The sequence below is a fragment of the Phycodurus eques genome, chromosome 17 (assembly GCF_024500275.1).
Source record: "Phycodurus eques isolate BA_2022a chromosome 17, UOR_Pequ_1.1, whole genome shotgun sequence".
Classification (NCBI taxonomy): Eukaryota; Metazoa; Chordata; class Actinopteri; order Syngnathiformes; family Syngnathidae; genus Phycodurus; species Phycodurus eques.
The window spans coordinates 12,003,856-12,028,707 of NC_084541.1; the positions used below are offsets into that span (position 1 = coordinate 12,003,856).

The 24,852-nt window shown below is 42.7% G+C and overlaps 1 protein-coding gene across 1 annotated transcript; it reads right to left on the reverse strand.

The window, feature by feature from the left end:
• Window positions 1-5,812: 5,812 nt before the first annotated feature.
• On the reverse strand, window positions 5,813-15,141 carry LOC133416364 (glutaredoxin domain-containing cysteine-rich protein 2). The gene is made up of 5 exons (XM_061703216.1): window positions 15,076-15,141; window positions 13,757-13,943; window positions 12,789-12,898; window positions 11,683-11,895; window positions 5,813-6,040 (listed from the first exon to the last, which is right to left on the reverse strand). Exons 1-5 carry the CDS (start codon window positions 15,130-15,132, stop codon window positions 5,813-5,815), a joined length of 795 nt encoding a protein of 264 aa, XP_061559200.1. The 5' UTR covers window positions 15,133-15,141.
• Between the last annotated feature and the right edge of the window lie 9,711 nt (window positions 15,142-24,852).

Here is a 24,852-nt window from a genome sequence, read left to right on the forward strand (position 1 = left end):
AAGGGTTGTGGTACTTTATATTGGAGATGAAAAATGCTATCTTAAATTATTTTCAATAAATTCTTCTTGCTGTGGGAATAAGCATTGTTTTTTTCCATAGCTTCGCCATTTTAGGCTAATTGAACAACTCTTCATTGAAAATAATAATTCAACCTATATTCATTTAACCCAGCAAAAATGGCTTGTTTTATAAGCTCATTTTGTGTGTGTGCATAAAGTAAAATGAAGCTAAAGACAGCTTTTCACAACCCGCACCCTGGCCTCACTGATGGTGCCCGTCGCCCCCTGTGATCAACCCTCCAGTACTACAAATATACCAGCCAGCTGTGGCGCAATTAATTTGTCATTAGTGAAGACAATGACTATCACACCACCTTGCTTGGAGTCTTTTTCTATCTCTCTCTGTCGGTTTGTCTAAGCCGGGGGGGTTTAGACACCCCCCCGAACCCACACCCCCTCATCATCATCACCGCCGCCGCCATCAGCGACACCCTGCTGGCGGGGAGCGTTCATGTCTCCACCGAAAAAGAAGAAAAGCAAACAGCAATTAGCTTCCTGTTGACACGGTGAATGGTAGATCCGTGTACAAATTAGCGCTCGCGGAGGATCAGGCAACAGGGGCTTTCACTTTAGGTGTTCCTTAATTAAGCATCTACACTTCTTAATTTGTTGACATACAAATTGCATAGTCATTACCTTAGAGAGGTTACTTCATTGATAACATCCCTAAGGCAAATGCACTCTTTTAAAAAAAATAAAAATAAATTGTATTTTGTACTACGCTGGATGTAGGGTAGAGTATTTTAATTCATGAGTTGATAAATTGATTTTTAAAAATTCTGTCAATTGTATGGAATCGATTGTTGATTAATCGTGTGTTAAAACATGCACTCATCTATTTTCTATACCAGTGATTCTCAAAGTGTGTGAATTAAAAGTTCAAACTGTGCACAATGTTACATGACATCAACTTACTTTTTTTTTAATCCAGTATGGGGCATTTGTTGACGACAGTTCAGTTGTATTGAACTTTTAAGTACAATATGTTTGCATTTAATCTCTAAGATTTGTTTGTTTTCCAACATTTACTTTGACAGATTTTCTGTTTACCTTTTACGCGCAATACATTTTAATTCTGTCATTTAAGCACAGTCTTTTTTATTTTCAAATATTTAAGCGCAGTGGTCAAACTGCATAATGTTACAATGGCTTACTCTAATATTTAATTATCCTTTTAAGAATAAAACCCCTGCCTCGCTTTTGATGAACACTCGTCACTTGTTGGTCATGATGGTGGTACTTAAATATGCCCATCCCAAAACAAAAGTCACTGTGATATAAATGACATTTTACAAACGGCAAATATTGTTAAAATTGTTAATTATTCGATTTTCTTACAAAGTGTGTCTTCACTGCACCATCGTATTTTATCTGTCACTGTCATATTTATTTCACAATGCTGAATTAACAATTACACCTCTGCTGTAAATTTAGTTTCAGTTGTAGCGTGACTACACGGTTGATGCTTCACTGGACGTTTCTCTGTATTATAAGTGGTCCATTTCTGAAGCCCAGGGACAGCGCTTCCACCAAATTCTTCCTACTTTCTAATGCAGAAGTGGGCCTTTCTGTACTATTAGATTAACACACTATCATTTAACCTGGTCAACTTTATGCAGGATTTACTGTAGTCCTATTTGAAGTAGCAATGCTTGGTCTGCTAATGACATAAGTAAATGTATACACATGGGACTTGCGCAAACCAATTACATCGTAAATCTTCCCACACAATGACTGAGCCAATCAAATGGTTAATTTAGAGCAGCTTTGCGAGTGGAGCAAATGGGTGTGTGACAGGCAGGCAAGCGGTAGAGAAAACAGTATACATTTTTTTTTTTTTAAAAGTTAAAGCAGTTTCGTTAGTATTCATTTACATTCTTTCCATTTTAAAATATGTTGTTTAAGATTATAATTTCACAAAGCACTATTTTTGTCTCAATGTAACTACACAACTCACTTCAACATAGTTCCTTGACACCAGATGACACAAGATTGCAACAAAGCTCTATTTTTGTCTAAATGAAACTCCGCAACACACATCAACAGGAGGACCCCTGCTCGAGTTTGACCTGCTGGTTGATTTTCAAACCAGGCAAGTCAGCAAGATTCAGGTTCCTCTTATTACCCAATAAATAGGACGGATTGAATCCCTGATAAGTGCCGATAGACTCCACTGTAACTTTATGTGAAAGTCCCTCTAAAATAAGCACTGAGCCAAAGATGGGCTTCGCGATGGGAGATTGTAATGATCTCGAAGGGAGATTTCTCAGGGATGACTAGGCTACGGCAACATTTGGGGATACGGTCAGTGCGAACGCCGACTTTGATCGATCGTCTCTCTTCACGGGCGTTAAAAGCGTCATTTCAGCAGTAGCAGGAGCCTTCGCAAAATATCCCACGGCTCACAGCCCCTGCCATCTCCTTAGAGAGCAGATGGGCATATAATAGAAGATTGTGCGGGCAAAATTGTTTTGAGAAAGGCAAAGTGGAGAGCGCTCTGACCCGACACCTTGGGAGCGACGCTATCAGATTGTAGGAAGATGCTGACGACGAGTCGCACCTCTTAGTGCGAGACAATAATGGTGTGGATTTCCTGAGGCAATCATTTTAACCTTGTTGAGAGGATGTATCAATATATGCATAATATAATGGGGTTCGCATCAGTTGCATTTGTATTTGAGGACATACTCACACTTGGGCGGGTGGTTCAAACTTTTTAAACCAACTACTACCTGAAAAAAAAATCCTTAGTTCTCCAAGCACCACCATTGTGACATTAATACTGTATACAGTCATCAAAAATGAAAAGCACATTTAATACTATTGTAAGCCAATTTGAACGTGAACACTGTGCATAAATATAGGATTTTTTTTTTACAACTGTCTTTAAATAATCATTCAATTAAAGTGTATTGCACACTAAAGTTGAATAAAACTTGGATCTCAATAAATGAAAACAAACATTTCTCAAACCTTGAATGAAAACATATTGTAGTCAAATATTAAATACAGGCGGAACGGTGGGCGACTGGTTAGCACATCTGCCTCAAAGTTCTGAGGACTTGGGTTCAAATCCCAGCCTCGCCTGTGTGGAGTTTGTATGTTCTCCCCGTGCCTGCGTGGGTTTTCTCCGGGTCCTCCCACATCCCAAAAACATGCATGGAAGGTTAATTGAAGACTTTAAATTCCCCGTAGGTGTGAATGAGAGTGTGAATGGTTATTTGTTTATAGGTGTCCTGCAATTCGCTGGCAACCAGTTCAGGGTGTACCCCGCCTCTCACCCGCGGTAAGAGGGTAAGCGGTGTAGAAAATTAAATACAACTGAACTGTACTTTAAAAAAATATACTGTAGAGGATTTAAAAAAGGCGGGACGGTGGCCGACTGGTTAGAGCGTTAGCCTCACAGTTCTGAGGACCCGGGTTCAATCCCCTGCCCCGCCTGTGTGGAGTTTGCATGTTCTCCCCGTGCCTGCATGGGTTTTCTCCGGGCACTCCGGTTTCCTCCCACATCCCTAAAACATGCATTAATTGGAGACTCTAAATTGCCCGTAGGCATGACTGTGAGTGCGAATGGTTGTTTGTTTCTATGTGCCCTGCGATTGGCTGGCAACCAGTTCAGGGTGTACCCCGCCTCCTGCCCGATGACAGCTGGGATAGGCTCCAGCACGCCCGCGACCCTAGTGAGGAGAAGCGGCTCAGAAAATGGATGGATGGATGGATTTAAAAAAAAAAAAAAAATAGTTTGAGTCGGTGTAACGTGCACAATTTGAACATTTAATTCAGTAATTCTTCGCATACCACTAGAGGGAGCCCACGTATCACACTTTGAGAATCACTGCAGATGGCAATCCGTGCTGCGCTTGGGCCCTCTTTACACCAATATAGTCATAAACAGAACCACTGCAATTGCAAATAATGTGGTCAAATTAAATCAACGGCATACTTAGTCGCATAATGCCTGACATTCAACATAGATACCGTGTAGTAATCATGTAACATAGATGTGTTGCATGATTACTACTAAACTTAAATAAAGTTCAGTTGAGTTGGGTACAGTTTTGTCATTGTCCTTGCAAGTTACTTAGGATGTCAGTCACCTTGCACAATCAAAATAAACAGAATGACTAGAAATTGTTAATGCAGTTAAAGAAACAATATAGACAATAATTATGTCCTCAGTACAGGCTATTGTCGCCTATGGAGCATGCGCAATACGCATGCCATAATGTGATGGCTTCTCCTCGCCAGTTATTTACAGTATAACTGCCACCGTGGACAATATGAATGTATTTCCGCAAGGGTTCAAAACGAGCTAAAGCTGTTTCGATAGCGATTGTGTCGTCATACAAATATCACTCTCATTTTAGATCAATTTCCACAAATATTGATGTCATAGCATACAAAGACAGATTTTCTCGCAAAGTGACCAGATGGCTGGTGGCAGATGCATAAGGAAAACAGTTTGTGAATATGACAAATTTGAATAAATCAAGTCACTACAAAAGAAATGGTTATTTAACACAACAAACCGAGTGTTGAACCATCATATCACATCATAATATAAATAAACATGAGTGGACAAACCATTTTACGAAAAGCATGTTTGTTGAGCCATTAACATTGCATTGTCAACAGAGAGCAAGCCATTTTCAACACTTTATATTGGTAAACAATTTATAAAAATATCATAGGCACATGGGAAAAGAGCAATAGTATTGATTGGTGAAAAAGAATATGACCAAACTTGGACAAAGCATATTTCGGCCCAACGTCAAAGATCTGTTTCTTCAGGTGGCTTTAGCTTTGGTGCTAAAGACTAAACTAGCTCTTCAAGCTAGAGCTAGTTTAGCTTAAATTTAGCTTTACCATAAAAAAATTGTGCTGCTTAATTTGCTGACTTATTATAAAATGGTGCTGTACATTGGATGTGTGTTTGTGTAGCCTTAGCTTTGGTGCTTGAACCTAGCCTTTGAATGTAAAGCTAGTTTAGCTTTAGTTAGCTTTACGACAAACAATTAATGCTCCTTAATTAGAATTCTGTACATATGAAAAATATATGTAATGTACATAAATTACTTGTCTTCTCCTTGCACTTGGGGAGGCAATACACAAAAGATAATGAAACCCATTTTATGCATTTTGTATGAGTATATCATCACTGATGCGAAGAAGCCCATTTAAACAATATTTTTTTATTATTATTTAATGCAACAATTTCAACAATAAATTAGAAACAATTAAGATGGGTTGGCAATATCCTGAGAATTAAATCTGAACTCTTTCATTTAAAAAAAAGTTCATTTAAATTACATTGCAGTCCAGTACACACGTGTAATATTATAATTATTCCCATTATTATTTGAAGAAATTATTTCAAAACTCTGTGCATCCATCTCATTCCCTCATATATATGGTACAACACACGCTGTAAGTAGCCTATAAATAAACAATGTTTGATTTTGGTGCAGAGATATTTCTTGGATTAACAATAAATAGGTTCCTACTAGGTAAAATACATCTGTTAATGTTTGAATCATTTTAATTAAGCAGAGCAGAGATGCAAAATAATGTGACCTGCACAAAATGGGGGGATTATGTTCACCGCACACAGTAAAATGTATTTTACGGTCGTGCGACACAGTCATAATTCCCCTATTCAGCCATGGTTTACGCTTGAAACCTCGCCATGAACATTTGGGATTAAGCAATCGTGCCGCCTGGACACACACTTGAACGTCAAAGACACTTCCATTCACTGGCTGGCTGGCTCCCCTCCACGCCAGGCACGAGCAGTGGGCAAAAATCGCGATTTGCCTGCACAAGCCTGGCACCTCTCCAGGCCGTGAGGGTAGCAGGCCTGGCAGCGCAGCTCGCTGATGGACTCGTTGAAGCGGTTGGCCAGCATGGACAGCTTGCTGCCGTGACACAGCGAGCACGGCGTGCAGCCCGAGCCGCCGCAGAGCTGGCAGCCGCCCATCTCCTGGAGAACACAAGGGGTGGTTGGGTGCGTGCAGTGCAGTGGCAGAAGAAGAAGAAGTAGTCGGACAGAAGTAAAATAGAAGTAAGCACAAGACCCTAACTGGTTCTGATTGCAATCTGAGATTTGGCCCACTGGTCAGTATGTCTGCTTCACATTTTGGAAATTTGGGGTTGAACCTCAGTTCTGGGCCTCCCGCGTGTGACGTCGGAAAGCATCTGGCTGCTCCCCGCAATATGATAAATAGCATCGCAAGTTTTGCGAGGTATGTACCATCACGTGGTCGATTTTTTTGCTTTGTGTTGTCAGAAAAAAATTCAACTATGAGCGAGCTTCAGATACGCTCGAGTGACGTGAAAAAAAAAAAAAAAAAGCAGCCAGACAGTCCTTCCCATGGGCTCACCACGTGTGGGAGGGGCCATAGGGGTCGGGTGCAGTGTGAGCTGGGCGGTGGCCAAAGGCGGGGACCTTGGCGATCCGATCCCCGGCTACAGAAGCTGGCTCTAAGGGCGTGGAATGTCACCTCTCAGGCAGGGAAGGAGCCCGAGCTGGTGTGTGAGGTCGAGAAGTTCCGACTAGATATAGTCGGACTCGCCTCCACACACAGCTTGGGCTCTGGTACCAGTCCTCTCGAGAGGGGTTGGACTCTCTTCCACTCTGGAGTTGCCAACGGTGAGAGGCGCCAAGCAGGTGTGGGTATACTTATTGCCCCCCGGCTTGGCACCTGTACGTTGGGGTTCACCCCGGTGAATGAGAGGGTAGCCACCCTCCGCCTTCGGGTGGGGGGACGGGTTCTGACTGTTGTTTGTGCTTATGCACCAAACAGCAGTTCAGAGTACCCACCCTTTTTGGAGTCCTTGGAGGGGGTGCTGGAGAGCGCTCCCGCTGGGGACTCCATCGTTCTGCTGGGGGACTTCAATGCTCACGTGGGCAATGACAGTGAGACCTGGAAGGGGCGTGATTGAGAGGAACGATCAGAACCTGAGCAATGTTCTGTTATTGGACTTCTGTGCTCGTCACGGATTGTCCATAACGAACACCATGTTCAAGCATAAGGGTGTCCACACGTGCACTTGGCACCAGGACACCCTAGGTCGCAGTTCGATGATCGACTTTGTGGTCGTGTCATTGGACTTACGGTGGCATGTCTTGGACACTCGGGTGAAGAGAGGGGCGGAGCTGTCAACTGATCACCACCAATGGTGGTGAGTTGGCTCCGATGGTGGGGGAAGATGCCGGTCCGACGTGGCAGGCCCAAACGTATTGTGAGGGTCTGCTGGGAACGTCTGGCAGAATCCCCTGTCAGAAGGAGTTTCAACTCCCACCTCCGATAGAACTTTGCTCATGTTCCGGAGTAGGCGGGGGACATCGAGTCCGAGTGGACCATGTTCCGCGCCTCCATTGCTGAGGCGGCCGACCGTAGCTGTGGCTGTAAGGTGGTCGGTGCCTGTCGTGGCGGCAATCCCCGAACCCGTTGGTGGACACCAACGGTGAGGGATGCCGTCAAGCTGAAGAAGGAGTCCTATCGGGCCTTTTTGGCCTGTGGGACTCCTGAGGCAGCTGATGGGTACCGGCTGGCCAAGCGGAATGCAGCTCTGGTGGTTGCTGAAGCAAAAACTCGGAGAAATACTTCCGGACAGTTTCGAGGAAAAATTCTGGTCCACGATCCGGCGTCTCAGGAGAGGAAAGCAGTGCACCACCAACACTGTGTATAGTGGGGATGGGGCGCAGCTGACCTCGACTCGGGACGTTGTGAGTCGGTGGGGAGAATACTTCGAAGAACTCAATTCCACCGACACGCCTTCCCATGAGGAAGCAGAGTGTGGGTTCTCTGAGGCGGGCTCTCCTATCTCTGGGTTTGAGGTCACTGAGGTAGTTAAAAAGCTCCTCGGTGACAGGACCCCGGGGGTTGATGAGATTGGCCCAGAGTTCCTAAAGGCTCTGGATGTTGTGGGGCTGTCCTGGTTGACACGCCTCTGCAACATCGCATGGACATCGGGGACAGTGCCTCTAGATTGGCAGACTGGGGTGGTGGTCCCCCTTTTGAAGAAGGGGGACCGGAGGGTGTATTCCAACTACAGGGGTATCAAACTCCTCAGCCTCCCTGGTAAGGTCTATTCAGGGGTGCTGGAGAGGAGGGTCTGTCGGGAAGTCGAATCTCAGATTCAGGAGGAGCAGTGTGGTTTTCGTCCTGGCCATGGAACAGTGGACCAGCTCTACACCCTCGGCAGGGTCCTCGAGGGTGCATGGGAGTTCGCCCTACATGTGTTTTGTGGACTTGGAGAAGGCATTTGACCGTGTCCCTCGAGGAGTCCTATGGAGGGTGCTTCGGGAGTATGGGGTACCGAACCCCCTGATACGGGCTGTTCGGTCACTGTACGACCGGAGTCAGAGTTTGGTCCGCATATCCGGCAGTAAGTCGGACTCGTTCTCGGTGAGGGTTGGACTCCGCCAAGGGTGCCCTTTGTCCCCGATTCTGTTCATAACTTTAATGGACAGAATTTCTAGGCGCAGCCGAGGCATAGAGGGGTTCCGGTTCGGTGGCCTCAGTATTGCATCTCTGCTTTTTGCTGATGTTGTGGTTCTGTTGGCTTCATCAAGCCGTGACCTCCAACTCTCACTGGAGCAGTTCGCAGCCGAGTGTGAAGCGGCTGGGATGAGATTCAGCACCTCCAAATCTGAGACCATGGTCCTCAGTCGGAAAAGGGTGGCATGCCCTCTCCAGGTCGGGGATGAGATCCTGCCCCAAGTGGAGGAGGTCAAGTATCTTGGGGTCTTGTTCACGAGTGACAGGCGGATCGGTGCAGCGTCTGCAGTGATGCGGACTTTGTATCGGTCCGTTGTGGTAAAGAAGGAACTAAGCCGGAGGCGAAGCTCTCAATTTACCGGTCGATCTACGTTCCTACCCTCACCTATGGTCAAGAGCTGTGTGTCGTGACCGAAAAAACAAGATCCCGGATACAAGCGGCCGAAATTAGTTTCCTCCGCAGGGTGTCTGGGCTCTCCCTTAGAGAGAGAGGGTGAGAAGCTCGGTCATCCGGGAGGATCTCAGAGTAGAGCCGCTGCTCCTCCACATCGAGAGGAGCCAGATGAGGTGACTGGGGCATCTGATTCGGATGCCTCACGGACGCCTCCCTGGTGAGGTGTTCCGGGTACGTCCCACCGGGAGGAGACCCTGGGGACGACCCAGGACACGCTGGAAAGACTACGTCCTTCGGCTGGCCTGGGAAGGCCTCGGGATCCCCCCTGAAGAGGTTTATAAAGTGGCTGGGGAGAGGGAAGTCTGGGCGTCCCTGCTAAAGCTACTGCCCCTGCGACCCGACCCGGATAAGCGGTAGAAAATGGATGGATGGATGGAGCCCGACAGTCAACAATACTCTTTCAGTCGTTTACTGAACCGGACAAGCAACCAAATACAAAATGAAAACACTTGCAAGGAGCATGGAGAAATGCAAGAGATAAACGGCAACCTGGATCTGCAGTGACAGCTCCTGATGTTGCTTACTAGACCACACCCCTTTAAAGGCACACAATACTCGGATACTACAGTGTGTGTGTGTATGCGTGTGTGTGTGTGTGTGTGTGTGTGTTATGCTTTTGAGTAGACTATAATGTGAAGCAAGTCAAGTGTAATATGAGATAGACTTGCCTATTTTGCAAGTGACTGTGGTATCACTGGTAAGACTATTTAAAGACGAGCGACGATCAGAATAACCAAAGCAAACAAGGCTAACTGCTATTCTCATACACATCCAGTTTATTGCGGTACTCTCGGACCCGCGCAGACGAATGAAGACCGTGTCGATTTGTTGGCCAGAAATGTTGGTGCACCACAGACGAGTTATAGCCTGGTGAGGGCAGCAGACGGGTAAATCAAAAGTCATCTGTACATTGGCAGATTGGTAGACAAGATGCCAAAAACACGTGATTAGCGATGAGTTGACTTCCAGCTTTAAATGTCAAAACATAGTAGTTTAGTCGACTTGTCAACTAATCACTTCAACCCTAATGTGTGTGTGAGAAACTTTTTGATTAATTACACTTTATAAACCTGTTTGTTTCTCTTTTGTTATGCTGCGTTATGTTTTTATATTTATATTTTACAATGCACTGTATTTTTCTCTATTAAAAACATGTAACAAACGACAATTGTGGTGTTTCTTTTGGGGGGGGGGGGCGTAGAATGAATTAATGGGATCTCAATTCATTTCAGTGGCGATAATTGATTTGATATATGAGTAAACTGAGTTACGAGCTTGGTCACAAAGCAAAATAAACTACAGCAATAAATGTATCAGTTTTGATAAGATATCCAGGAAGTTGGTCTTAACTGTCACCTCTGTGAGGCTCACAATTTTTGTTCTAAATTTTAGTTGTTATGCATTGACGTGAACAAGAAACCTTTTTTTTTTTTCATGGAATCCAAGCCATGATGATGTGGTAAAAAAAAAAACTTCTGGGTGTTTCCCAATCTTAACCTCGGGCTATAGGGATCAACTGGGAGCAAGAAATTTATTGATTACATTGTGATACTACAGGTACAGTGGTGTATCTTTCACCCCCCCCCCCCCCCCCTTATGCCCATATCACTGTATGTTCCACGCTTCAAATCCTATTTCCAGCCACTACAGAAGTTTTGCAAGCCAAGCGGTACATTACACTTCAATTTTCTTTCTTTTTTTAACTTGCCCCCAGACTTGATGACTCCACTGTGTGTGTATATAAATAAATATATACTATGAAATGTAATTCCAGATTGGCTTAACAAATGCAAAATGTTTGCAAACGCATGGAAACGCTATGCTAGAAATGGGGGAATCACAAAAGAAGATTAACTCCTGGGCTTTGCGCAGCCGAGAAGGACAGAAAATTGGCAACTTGAGAAAAAAAAAGAAAAAAAAACAAGCAGAAAGCAAACTTTTCTCTTCTGAGAAAAAATGGGAAGGCAACAAGATGAGGAAAAAAAGGACAAAGGCAAAGAGAAGGGCAATCCCTCAAGCAGATGTGAAAGAAGGAACTAAAGGGGGGGTTACACACATACCATCGATTAGGGATCATTTGAGAATTTTTCCTCGTTTCTGGCTAAAAAGCAAAGGGTCTAAATGATCACTGTGAGTGATTATCCTGGAAAGTGTTTTAAGAGTGATTCTTCCTCTACGATCTGCTCGACAGACAGATAAGGATTCGCCATCGTAAAAATTGAAGAGGTTGAACATTTACGATTGTCTGCCCTGACCGTTTTCTGGGCAGGTCAGGGAGAAAAACTTTTAATACACCTCACAGTGCAGGATAATAACTCAGGGTAACCTTGCAGAGACATCCCATAATCAAGCGTTTGCTGACTTTGATGACAAAGGAGAAGAAAATGCTCAAATTAGGCCTGATTGTCAGTGTGTGTGCACCCCACTTTAGTGGTCCAAAGAAACATCAGCAGGGATAGAGGGGTGAGAATGACAGTAATATAGCCACACACAGTATGTAGAGAATAACAGTAATATAGCTGCACACAGTATGTAATCTCTTTAGAGAGTCCATAGTGCACAGAGAGACAGAGTGCAGGGAAATATGAGGAAATGAGAACAGTGAGAAACACAAATGGAGGTAATAAATACTCCAGCCAGAATACTTTGGTCGAGGATCATTACCTGCGTGTGTGTCGTCGGTTTACGCTCGTCCTCCTGTGTACCCGGGACCTTCGCTCGCCTCCTGCTGCCCCGCTCACGGGCCTGCGGGTTTCCCTCCGGGGCCACAGGGGGCGCCGCACCGTGGCGCGACGCCTCGGCCTTCCTCGCCGGCGCTCGTACGATGCGCAGGTTGCTGGTGTAGATGATGATCTTTCCAAAGTCCAACACTGACGACTGAGGGCAAACACCAAATAAGAATAATCATAATATTTTATACAAAATATGGTTGTAAAATAATAATGTACCTGTATAGTAGAATTTTCTTTCATTTTGTTTAATGATATCCTTTATATTATGATCATTACATTTGTATGGCTAACATCGGCACATTTGCAGTATTAGTATCAGTTAAGCAGGGGTTCAAAACAATACTCAAAGCTGTCATACATTACTTTCTCTTACTTATCACTCACACTTCCGTTTTATCTCTTAGGGTGCAGATACCTGCAGTCATTTGCATTTTTCAAACATGGTGAAATGGCAATCAGATAAAGAGCATTGTGCTCCAGCAGAGTCTGTCTTTTGAAGAAAAGGGAAAAAAAAAACGGGGGGAGTATAGAGAGGAGCAGCAAAGTCTGTGAACCCTAAACGCCCCCTAAAGCGAAATACAGCCCCGGTATAAAATCCACATTGCTGTCTTCGGCTGATAAACGTGATAAGATTGTGTCTTCCTGTGTGGCGGATGAAGCTGACATTAAGCCAGCAGGCCTCCCTGATATTGTCGCCAAAGTGTCGCCTTCCTCGTTGTCGTTGTGTTCGCCCATTAATTGTTTTGCCGATTTTGTTTTTTTTGCCGTTTTTTTCCCCCCTTCCAACCGAAATGTGCCGGTACTTTAATTGTACAGGGATTTGTCTTCTGTCACGAACCAAAACATTGTTCGGAAAAATTAAAGTGCGGAATGTTAACGCATGTTGGAAATTAGTTCCCTGCTCAGTATCAAAGACAATCTTAACGATTAGTGTTCCAGTAGCCTCTGCCATGTGACCGCTCCACAATATTGTGCAGTTAAAACTGTGAATACATTTCAATTCATGTCACTACTGAGCCACAGCGTTCCAGTGCTTACTTTAGTGTCTCCATCTGTTTGGTTGGTCTGGCCCACAGCTGCCTTGTAGTTTCCCATTCCTCTGTATACGTTGATTCTCTGGGCAATGAGTCCTGCTGGAGGCTCGACACCTGGGCGCACAACAACAACATGTTGTCACGCTAGCACACGTTCGCCGCTCTCATCCCCCAACACAACATATGCTCCTACAGCCTTTCAATTAACAATCCACTTCAATAATAATATTTAAAAAATAATCCTTTGTAAGGTAATTTAATTGTACAAGGTACAGTCTGGATACATGGTCAGTTTCGTTTAGAATTACAAAAGTGTGTCCAAACCTTTGCCCCTGTTTTGATCGATGTTTGAACTACAGTTGCAAAATGATGGAAATTCATGAGAATAAAGTGGATATTTTCAAAATTGTAGGTTAGGAAATGTACATGTAAAAGTGACCCCAAATTTTCCAGTTAACTAACTTTAATTCCCATGGAAACTGCAGCTTCCTCAACTGTTCCAAAATGTCATTTCATTATTTGGTGAACATTTCTTGAGTCATTCTAATCTATCTATCAAGTACTTTGGTTATGTTATGTGAGAGGAACGCAACATTCAAAACACAGTTCAGTATGACTTATTTTCTGATACTTGTTTTTTTTTTTTGCATTGAATCTCATTAGATTGTAACAGTTTAACTCTCATTAGATAGATCGCTTATCTCATCATCATCATCATCATCAGCAGCAGCATCAGCATCATGAAGCAGCCACGGTCTACGCACATTTCCATTACTATTAAGGCAGTCTGCTCGGTTAAATTCATGCAAACCTACAGCGGGTATGCTGCAGGAGCTCAGATAAAAGCAGCCTTTTCTGATTTCTGATGCTTCCAGCTTCCTTGACAGAGGCCCTCCCAAGCAAACCTAAGTGCAGCCATCCATTTTACATGAGCCAGCGGAACACTTTGTTGCCATAACGATAACAACCCACCCTGCTGCGCCGACGGAGGCTCCTCGAAACCGCACAGCTGTTCCATCTCCAGGTGGCTGGGTGTTATCTTGCCGTGTGGGAGGAAGCTGTGAGGGTACTTCTCCTCGGGGCTGTCCAGCTCCTGCCCGTCCTCGTACACGTGCTTCAGGACCCGGCCGCTGTAGGACGACGCCAGTTTGAACCTGACCTGGTGGTTTGGGAGCGGATTGGGCTTTTACAGTATGTACAGTACAAACTGTAGCGATGCAAAGTGATGCGTCAATGCGGTTGCTTGGTAGCTGAGAAGACGATCAGTAAAAGCGCAATGGTTTGATCTATTATGGGAGATGCGTATGTGCAATCAAAGCGTATCGAGGTAGAAGGCAGGCTTTCATCTCGTCTTTTTTCACACGCATTCAAGACAAAAGTGTCTGAATGAAAATATATTGAGAAATATCAATCCCCTGAGAGAGTGGTTGTCCAACTTTTTACGTCAAGTCCAAAAGTATTTTGCTCTCCAAGTATCACCATCGTAAAATACAGTAGCATAGTCTACACTGGTCAACATCTAATTTATTATCAAAGATTTTTTTTTTTTTATCTTATTTAGGACAGTTCTGATGTGTTCAATCCAAATATCACATTAGTTTTGCTCAATCAGGTCAACTTTTTGAACTATGGCCATGGATTTTTTTTCCTCTTCATTTTGTTTTTATTTTTGAATGTTTTTCTCTTAAAAATCTATCCCAGATGAGAAATATGCCTGCCTTCATTTCATCAAACATCCATGTTTTTTTTTTTTTACCATTTTAAGGCCAATTGTTCAGAAGCAAGTTATCACTCGTTAACAATACACTGTGCTGGAGAACTGACAGTTTAACTGATGCTTCATTTCATGAATCAAATGTATCTTTACCTCTTTCTGTCTCCCATTTTTCTTCCTCTGGGGTCACATCAAATGTGCACCCCCCCCCCCCCCCCCCACCCTCCAGAGTGCGAGCAGATACCAATCAGCCTGAGAAGGGGAGGTAGACTTATTTGGTGTTAACATTTGTAGTAATGTTCATTGAGTATTGTGTCACATTTTAATCTGTTAGCGTCTCCATTTTAATAATTAATAGTAATAACACGTTTTCAATATAATTTTATTTAAAGTGATTTTTCCTGATTTTGTGGTGCGCCTGGAGGCCACGGCACCCTTAGCATCAGTCTATGTCGCCTAACGGGCGAGCTGGCTCTGGGCCCAATCCACACTATGCCTGTGAGGCGAGGACATTTTTTGTAACCTTTTTTGAGCAGCCAACAACAAGCATTTGGCAGACTCTCCCCAGATAACTCACCTTTCTGGGCTTGGTGCCTTCATGTCGCTGACTCTTTTTTCTCTGGGGTTCCTCCATGACGACTGATAGGATGCAGAGAGCAGGCGGGTCAGTCCACAAGGTGAGAACATCAGCATTTAGCAGTCAGCGCGCCGCCTCTTGTGATGAACGGCAATAGACAGAGAGGACAGCCGGGATGAGATTGCTGCTGAAGAGCTGCGAGCACGAAGGTGGGTGGATAGAGCCCTTATTTTTTACGTGCGTATCTGGGAGTGTGTGCCTCGTGCTTCCTGCGCTTAACAATGAGCCACCATTGGCCCACCTTTATTGGTAAGGACTTTAAATTATTCACACCTGGTTCTTGTGTACCAAAGGGCAGTGACGAAACCAGAAGCTCTGTCATCAAATAGTGATGACTGCTAGAATAGAAGCATGTGCGCGCGCGTTTGTGTGTGTGTGCATGTGCATGAGTGTTGGTGTGTGGGAGTTGTTACACAACAGAAGACAGCCTGTCAATGGAGTGGGGTGTCAGTGTTGTATTGTAAATATGCCAGCGGGCGCAATATGAGGTATAGCTACACAATCTAATGCTGCCTCAAAAATTCTCTGTGGTTTGGTATTCATCCATCCATTTTCTGAGCCGCTTCTCCTCACTAGGGTCGCGGGCGTGCTGGAGCCTATCCCAGCTATCATCGGGCAGGAGGCGGGGTACACCCTGAACTGGTTGCCAGCCAATCACAGGGCACATACAAACAAACAACCATTCGCACTCACATGCACACCTACGGGCAATTTAGAGTCTCCAATTCATGCATGTTTTTGGGATGTGGGAAGAAACCGGAGTGCCCGGAGAAAACCCACGCAGGCACGGGGAGAACATGCAAACGCCACACATGCGGGGCCGGGGATTGAACCCGGGTCCTCAGAACTGTGAGGCTGGCGCTCTAACCAGTCGTCCACCGTGCCGCTGGTCTGGTATTATATATTTGCAATATATATATTAGACACACCTCCTAAAATATATTTAGAGGTGTGTCTAATATTTTGGTTCATTAAATCTGGAGGAAGAAAATAATGCAAATAAATTGAGAAATAAATCTATACATAAAACACTACTATATGGTTCCACACAATTGCATTAGTTTTCTTATTATTATCATTGCTATATTACGACCAGTAGTAATACTATAATGTGTTGACTAAATATGTAACATAAAAAGTAATAAATAAATAATATATATATATATATAATAGAAAACATGAATAATTCTACATAGATAAACATTTTTTTTTTTAAACTATTTTAGATATTTTTATGGTAATTAATCCCAGACAATTGTATTTTTTTTTTTTTACTAATAATACATCATTATATATCATACATTTATTATGAATAGTAAATGTCTAGTTTTGTTGTTAATTTAAAAAAATTATAACTTTTTTTTAAAAAACGTGAAAATAAATAAACAAATACATTTTAAAAAATGATAAATAAATATTATCATGATGACGATGATCATGCTCATCATCCTCATTAGTGAGGCTAAGTGGTACAGAAAATGGATGGATGGATAATGAAGATAACAATAATAATATTGTAGAACATTTTTAAAATGTAATAATAATAAACTAGAAAAAAATAGGTTGTGCAGTTGTGCCTAATGTTTGTGACCTCTGGTACTTGAATATAAATACCAAAAATAAGAATAATAATTATGTCACAATTATTTTCACTGATGACTTTTATTCAGTCGAAGGTAGTAAATAATAATTAATCCTACAAATATTTTCACGACTCCCAAAAAGTTTGGGATGTTAGGCTTTTGGGTGACATTTCTGAATGAACCTAAAATGCACTATAACCTTTACAGATGAACTTAATTTGACCTTGTCTAAACTTTTGAATGCACTTCCGAACTGTTCCCAACAAGCTGTTCTCTAACAAGCAGCTGAATGAGAAAATTCACAACAGGTGATTCATTCATGAATGGATCCCAAAACTCCCTGCTTCAATTAGAATTGGCATTCAAACAGTCCTCATTATGCTAGTTACATTTTGATCAACAGTACCTTGCACATTGCACATTGTTAGTTCTGAGAGTGTCACAGGGGTTGCAACTGAATGTTGACATACAGAGGGACTGGAAGAGTCACACAAAAACATAGACGTGGATGTCATTGGAAATTAAGAAAACCTGTTGTGAATTTTGCCATTCAGCTCCTTGTTAGACAACAGCGAGTTGTACAAAAAAAGAACTGAAACGTTGGCCATGTGCATTCAAAGGTTATCGTGCAAAGTCGAACATCTCGGAAATAGGTCGCAGTGTCCATACGAACACTTCACGCTCTGCGTCAGTTCTATCACTTCTATCAACCTTTAATATGAGCTTCGTGTGCATCAGAAGGTCAGCAGGTGCACGCGCGTTGAGTTGCCGTACGCGTCACTGTCTCGCATCATGTTGTTTAACGGCTCAATACTAAAGCTGTCACACATTCTACATCGCACTGTGGAATTATTTTGTATTCTTTGGAGCATATTGTCCGTGTGTGCGTGTGCGTGTGAGTGCGTGTGTGTGTGTGTGTGTGTGTGTGCGTGCGTGTGCGTGTGTGTATGATGCTTGCAAAATGTCAAATGTCCTTCGGGATAGCTCACAAGTGCAACGTGACAGGAATTGTTGAAAATATCAGGCAGTATTTGTGTGATTGAGGTGGAAATGTTCAAGAAGTTAACTAGTGCACGATAAAACTAAAATAAAGCATCTCCTCCTGTGTCAGCCAATCAGCTTGTGGATTACCCTTGTGTTCTACTAATTTGTGTTAATCTGTTTAAGTCATTCAGTAATTCCCAATAGAGTCGGCATTGAAATACGAGTTGAATTCGTTCCTTGACCACCTTCATAACTCAAACCATTTTTCCCCACTGAAATTAATGGAAATGCTCTTAATCCATTCCAGCCTCTCCATAAAACAACATAAAACGACAACAATTGCAATTTGGGTTTTTTTTCATGAGAAAAAGCATTCTGTGTTATACTTTTCAAAAACATACAGTAATGATTTAATGTGTTATAATTGTCACACTTTCTCCTTCAATGCACATTGTGCTTCTCATTCTGGTGTGCGCGCCTTGGCCACCTGGGAGCACTTAAGGACAGCCGTATGGATAAACTGTACTAGGGACTCAGCTCCTTCGCGACTTCTAAGTACGACAGTCATGTTCATTGTTTTACCCGGATGATAAAGAATACATGCCTGTATTGTTATATTAGCTGTCTACACATTTTGCTGTAACGTTTGTGTTCCAATATATGTTACTTAAAGGTTAACAACACCACCATATGCCAATTGTTAGCCTGTGTGCCTATGGAGTTTCCCATTATATGTTAGGATTAAGCTAGCAGCGACTATGTGGTTGTATTAAATACATAATGTGTAATAACCTTTATTTTATGTTTCGTTTGACATTAACCTGTAGTTGAGAGTGGCAGTAGACAGTTTGAAGCCTCTTTGTCTAAGAATATTAACTAATTCTATATGTTGTTAGGTGAGTTGCCAAGTTAGCGCTAGCAAGTCAAAGCAATAACAGAAAAAACAAAAACAAAAAGAAATTACCATCGCCTCTTGAAAAAGTCGTATGTTGGGTCACTCATATCTGGAGGAACCATTGTAGATGTGTGTTGATTATGTCTGATTTTTGTTATCCATCTTTGCTTCAGCTTTTAGTAGTATACAATTACTGTATAGGTACAGTGGGTACAGAAAGTTTTCAGACCCCCTTAAATTTTCACTCTTTGTTATATTGCAGCCATTTGTTAAAATAATGTAAGTAATTTTTTTTCCTCATTAATGTACACACAGCACCCCATATTCCATCCATCCATCCATCAATCCATTTTCTACCGCTTATCCAAGGTCAGGTCGCGGGGGCAGTAGCTTTAGCAGGGACGCCCAGACTTCCCTCTCCCCAGCCACTTCATCCCAGGCCAGCCGAAAGACATAGTCTCTGCAGCGTGTCCTGGGTCGTCCCCGCAGTCTCTTCCCGGTAGGACGTGCCCGGAACATCTCATCAGGGAGGCGTCCGAGAGGCATCAGAATCAGATGCTCGTTTTGACTCCTTGACCGTGCTTTGTCGGCATACTTTTCACCGTGTATGAGTAAAGCATATAAAAAGTTAACGAAAAAAGGCACCCACTGAGCTATTTTGAGTGTATTCTCAAGGGTAAAACGAGACAACAGTGCAGTTGTACAACCAAGAAACTCACTGTGAAATGATTAGGTCTTTCGCTCTCTCTCTGACATGGACCTACTGAGCACCCTTTATAAGGGCAGAATTTCAGAGGGGACATATTATGGATACTGACTTTTTTACTGTTTGTACACAAATAGGGTCACCGCAGCGCCTGCCCGCCCATCAAGTGTGAAATTAAACGATCAAATAAATCTTTTGTCGTCTGCCTACCTATCAAAAGGCGTCTACCGGGAAGTTGTTCTGCATTTCCGCCACATCATTACATAACAATGGGGCAAATGTACATAATAACTACCCCCACACTTTCTCCTTCCGTGATATAATCAGTTATATGCTAGGGGAATTTCCAAAGCCACTTTCAAGCATCCAGCTGCCCGACTACACGGTCTGAAACGTTATCATGCATGGGCAATATATTGCAGAAACACTCACATGGGTACAATGCCTCTGCTATTCTGGCAAAGTCAAAAGGTAAGCAGAGCTGCATTGAGCTTTGCTTTGCAGAGAACAGCTTTAGCAACTGTTTGAAATTGTGAAAACACTGCATTCTATGTCTCCTTTGAAAATATTATTCATGGATATCATTAGATTGTGCTGGTGTAAGTAAAAAAAAAAAGTGGCCTCCCCATGCACCAAAACTTCACATTCCAAAGCTGGCTGTGCCTTTAGGCGGTTCTGTGACAGGAAGGAGGAATATGAGCGAGTTCGAGCGGAAATGGAAGATGGAAGATGGAAGCGAGGAGGAAAGCGGAAAGGAGATGGATGAGACTACGAGGGCAACCAAGGAGATACAGGGGAGGAGTGATGAAGTCCAGATTGATGTGAAAGGGCATACAAGTCTGAAATCATGTCACCGACACTCCGACTGAAGGTTACGTGAAGAAAAATAGAAGATAAAGTTGATGCCTTGACATGAAGTAGACAAGAAAATACTGTTAACATTCAGCATCACAGGACAAAACCATTTTTGATTATCGGCCAGGGGGAACGTTTTCATCAGGACAAAAATAGAAAACGCTACAAAGAATAAAGTGAACTGTTACGGTGTATTTGTGTTTCTCTGTGGATTCGTATGTTCGCAAACCACTTCCTGGTTCATGGAGGATGAACTCAGATGATACCTTTTTCTTATTTTTACTCTGGATAGGGGAACAAAGTTCCATTGAGATGCAAATGGCATAAAGAGAACAAATTCATCTGAAAGAAGTGAAAAAGATTTTTATTTTTGTTTGTTTGTCTGTCCTCTATTTCACGGAAGAGAGAAGCTGCGGCATTTTTCTTTAATATGGAACAGAAGAGAAAAGTCCCATCATGGCTCAAATCACTAACTAATTTTAGTTTGTTTTTAGAAGGTTACCTAAGGATCATAAAAAATTTTTATTCTGGTGCAGAAGAAAGTACTTGTGTCATGATTTAAAGGGCAAAAGGAAAATGGAAAATTAAAGTTGACCATGGATGTGTTTGGTACCAGATTACTTCTTTACTAACACATTTGGAATACATTGACAGGACTCTATCTACTATTTGCATTCTGGAGGGGGCTATTGTTAAAGCTGCTCTGCATTTTTATGTAATAAATGTCGACTCTAAAATGTGCAGTTTTATCACACAATACAATACGACAGATGTCGCAAGTTTTGACCGACATGACAGATATTTTATTGTGGGCAGCAAAGGAGGCAGTTGGAGGGATTAACTCGGCAAAGGAGATGTGCTCACTAACATGGATTGCAATGGATTTGGGAACAATAATTTAAAGAAACGGGCTTTTTGTGCACATAGAAAAAGTCTTTGATCTTCAGATCATGAAAAATGGGAACAAAAACCCAAGTGTTGCATTTATATGTTTGTTCAGTATATATTGTTGTAAATGTAGTTTCTGAGTGAACTATACATAATAGTGAAGTCGGAGCTTTTATAATAATCAAATTTAAAAAACGATGACAAAGCATAAACCGCGGATTAGATTAGACCGCCATTCAAAGGAAATGTGCTCCACGGCAACAACTTTTTAAACGTCATCATCTTAATTAGTGTGCCAATCAAAAGCGAAAGCAAAGATAGCAGGCTAAGATTTTGTCGGGGCCGGATTGAAAGCTCAATTAGATGAAGGGATCTACTGGTGTCTTTCAATTCCTGGAGATAAAAAAACTAGGACTGAGTCCTCTTGCAACTCTCCACTCCACTTCTGTTCCATCTCAGGACAAAAAAAAAAGACGCATTGTAACTCCAATGGTTACCTCTGTTGGTGCCGTGGTAACCTCGGATCACCGACTTTAGTTCTCAATTTATTTATTTTTAAGTAGTAGCTTAAAAACATTTTTAAAGTAGAGACGGGCCCCAAGGCTAAAATGTGTCAGTCATCAGATATTTATAGAATTGCTTCATAGAGTGGGAACACTTTTCTCATAAAGCAGCACAGATCATTTTTGTCTACATCACAGTTTTATATTAAAGTTGATATGGTAAATAGTGACAGCACGGTGGACGACTGGTTAGAGCGTCATCCTCACAGTTCTGAGGACCCGGGTTCAATCCCTGGCCCCGCTTGTGTGGAGTTTGCATGTTCTCCCCGTGCCTGCGTGGGTTTTCTCCGGGCACTCCGGTTTCCTCCCACATCCCAAAAACATGCATTAATTGGAGACTCTAAAATTGCCTGTAGGTGTGACTGTGAGTGTGAATGGTTGTTTGTTTCTATGTGCCCTGTGATTGGCTGGCAACCATTTCAGGGTGTACCCCGCCTCCTGCCCGATGACAGCTGGGAAAGGCTCCAGCACGCCCGCGACCCGAGTGAGGAGAAGTGGCTCAGAAAATGGATGGATGGATGGATGGATGGATGGATGGATGGTAAATAGTTTTGGATTTTTCAGATTTTGGGGTGGCCGACGGCCATGCGTCCCACAAGACTAGATTCGCCCCTGCACTGTGTAGCAGGCGAATATCGACATTTGGAACCAAAACAAGAGCAATCTATATGGTAAAGTGACAAGTTTTAAGTCAGTGTGTACTTCCTGAGGAGAATTATTGTGATATGTTTGACAAATCGGACCATGACACAGAGCAATAAAGTGGAACAGTTTGCAATTCTCGCTATTTTCTTTGAAAACGGAAATATTTAATTTATTTTTTAGTATTTGTTGTATAAGTACAATGTTTGACTGTGGGCCATTACAAATGTTATTTTTAGTATATGCCGCAGGCCACTAATAATAGACGGCGGACCGCGAAAGGCCCCCGGGCCGTAGTTTGACCACCACTTCTTTTTTATACTAAACCTTGCAGCGTAGTGTGTAGCTGCTACCATCACCGCCTCATAGGTTGCGGGTTCAGGGTGTACCCTGCTTCTCTCACCAAGTCAGCTGGGATCTGCTCCAGTTCACCCTTGACCATAATGAGGACAAGCACTACACAAAACAGACGCATAATAAAAGTTCTATGCAACGAATTCATTCATTCATTCATCTTCCGTTCCGCTTATGCTCACTGGGGTCGCCGGCGTGCTGGAACCTATGCCAGCAATCTTCGAGCGAGAAGTGGGGTACACCCTGAACTGGTCGCCAGCCAATCACTTGACACTACTTTCTACAAGAAAAAAGTTTGAAATTTTAACAACTAGGAAGTCAACCAGCATCACAGAACAGATTTTGTTTTACTTTAGAGGTACTACTGTATGAAGCAACGGCATCAGGGATTTTTCACACAGCAAAAAAAAAAAAAAAGAATGAAGTGGACAAAATAACTGCCAGTGTGTTGGGGAAATTTTACATTCTCATGCAGCCCAGATGCTTATCTCATCCACATTATTCCCGAGATAATGTTCCGTGTATCAGAGAGAGCAAAATGGATGGATTACGCCATTACCCAGAATAAGCCTCCTGCATGAGCCAAAACGTGTAATATTTATGACCTTGCCTAACACAAGCATACTGCCAATACTTTATTTTACTCGCCTTAGAATGCTTCGTTTTCCAACAATTGTTCACTGAACGTTGAAACAACCACTGTGGGAAATTGTAACTTTAGCCCATCTCTATGAGCAAATACAGCAGACAATAATTGCACGAACAACCAACTCATTGTTAAACTACACCATCAGGGAGCTGTCTAAATCCTGCAGATACAGCTGTAACTTCTTTATTCCGCATTTTTCTTACACAAATAACCTCACCAAGGTTACACGAAAGGGAGTTGTTAAATTTTTAAAGCACATTTCAGTTCATTTAAACAGTTTTTTCTTAACAAGTGTCAGAACTGCACTGAGTGGCAAATCTCAACAGGAGGCAGACATAATCGACAGCGGGTGTTGAATATGACTGCCAGTAAAAATACATTTTTACTTTTTAGTTTTACAAATGTACGGAAGTACACAATTTGAATCGGTATTTCTAGTCTTTCCTACACAAGCATCTACATCTACATCATCTACATCTAAGGCCCGCCACACACAGAGCGATGCGACTGAACCGGACAATTGTGAACAAATTACAGAGAGTAAAGATATTTGAGAGGCTTTTGACAACGATTGCCCAAATCATTAACCGCATTTAGGCTCACCACGCTTTGCTTTTTGATGACAGATAGACATGAAATTATAACTATAGTGAAGTATTATTGTACATATACTATATACATACGGAAAGTAGTTTGGAACCTAAAAACGATGTATGTCGCAATCCCAAAACACCCTGTACCATTACAGTTACAATTGATTGTTTTTTTTTTGGTAGCTGTCGAGCACTGAGCTCTTCATTGTTCTTGTTGTTGGCAACAATGAGAACATGTCAGAGCTTTAAATAACTCGCCTCACTCGCCTACCCGTCAGTCGTGTGGGATCTGAGCTGCGGCAGATTCCTTTGGATCTCATTTGTTTTGCACTCCATTTGATTCACTGGGAGTCTTATTCCTCACTCTGTCGCTCTCCTTGTCTCCCAGTTCGATGTTCGATGGCTTCTCACTTTTAATACCCTGCTCCACCGTATGCTCGTGACTATTTGTTTTCTGATGGCTTTACGCTTTGTGCTCTGTCATTCGTTGCTTTCATAGATATTTGTCTTCTTCTCGATATGCTTCTGTCTTAAAATTCTTTCCAGGGATTTTCTCTCTGGACCCTGCTTCCCATTGCCTCACTATTTTTTTTCCCCCCTTCACTGGCTTCTAATAAAATAGGACCCTGTCGGGGATGTGTAGCACGCCATAAATTCGGAGTTCTCTCTCTATTCACAGGGCCATTTATTTGAGTCCACCCTTTATTGGGAAATAAACCGTATTTGGCAACTTAAGTGGGAGTCGAAAATGCAAAGTGCCCTACAGATGCATGGATGCAGATTGAGGCAGATGCAGATTGAGAGACAGATTGACGGATTGACTGAAAGACGGAAACATGGATGGACAGACAGACAGTTTGATTGATGGATGGATGGATGGATGGATGGATGGATGGATGACTGTTGCATAGACAGACAGACAGATCTACCAATAGCCAAATAGTTGATAAATGGACGACAGGCAGAGCGATAGATTGATAGACATGGATGCATAAATAACTGGCA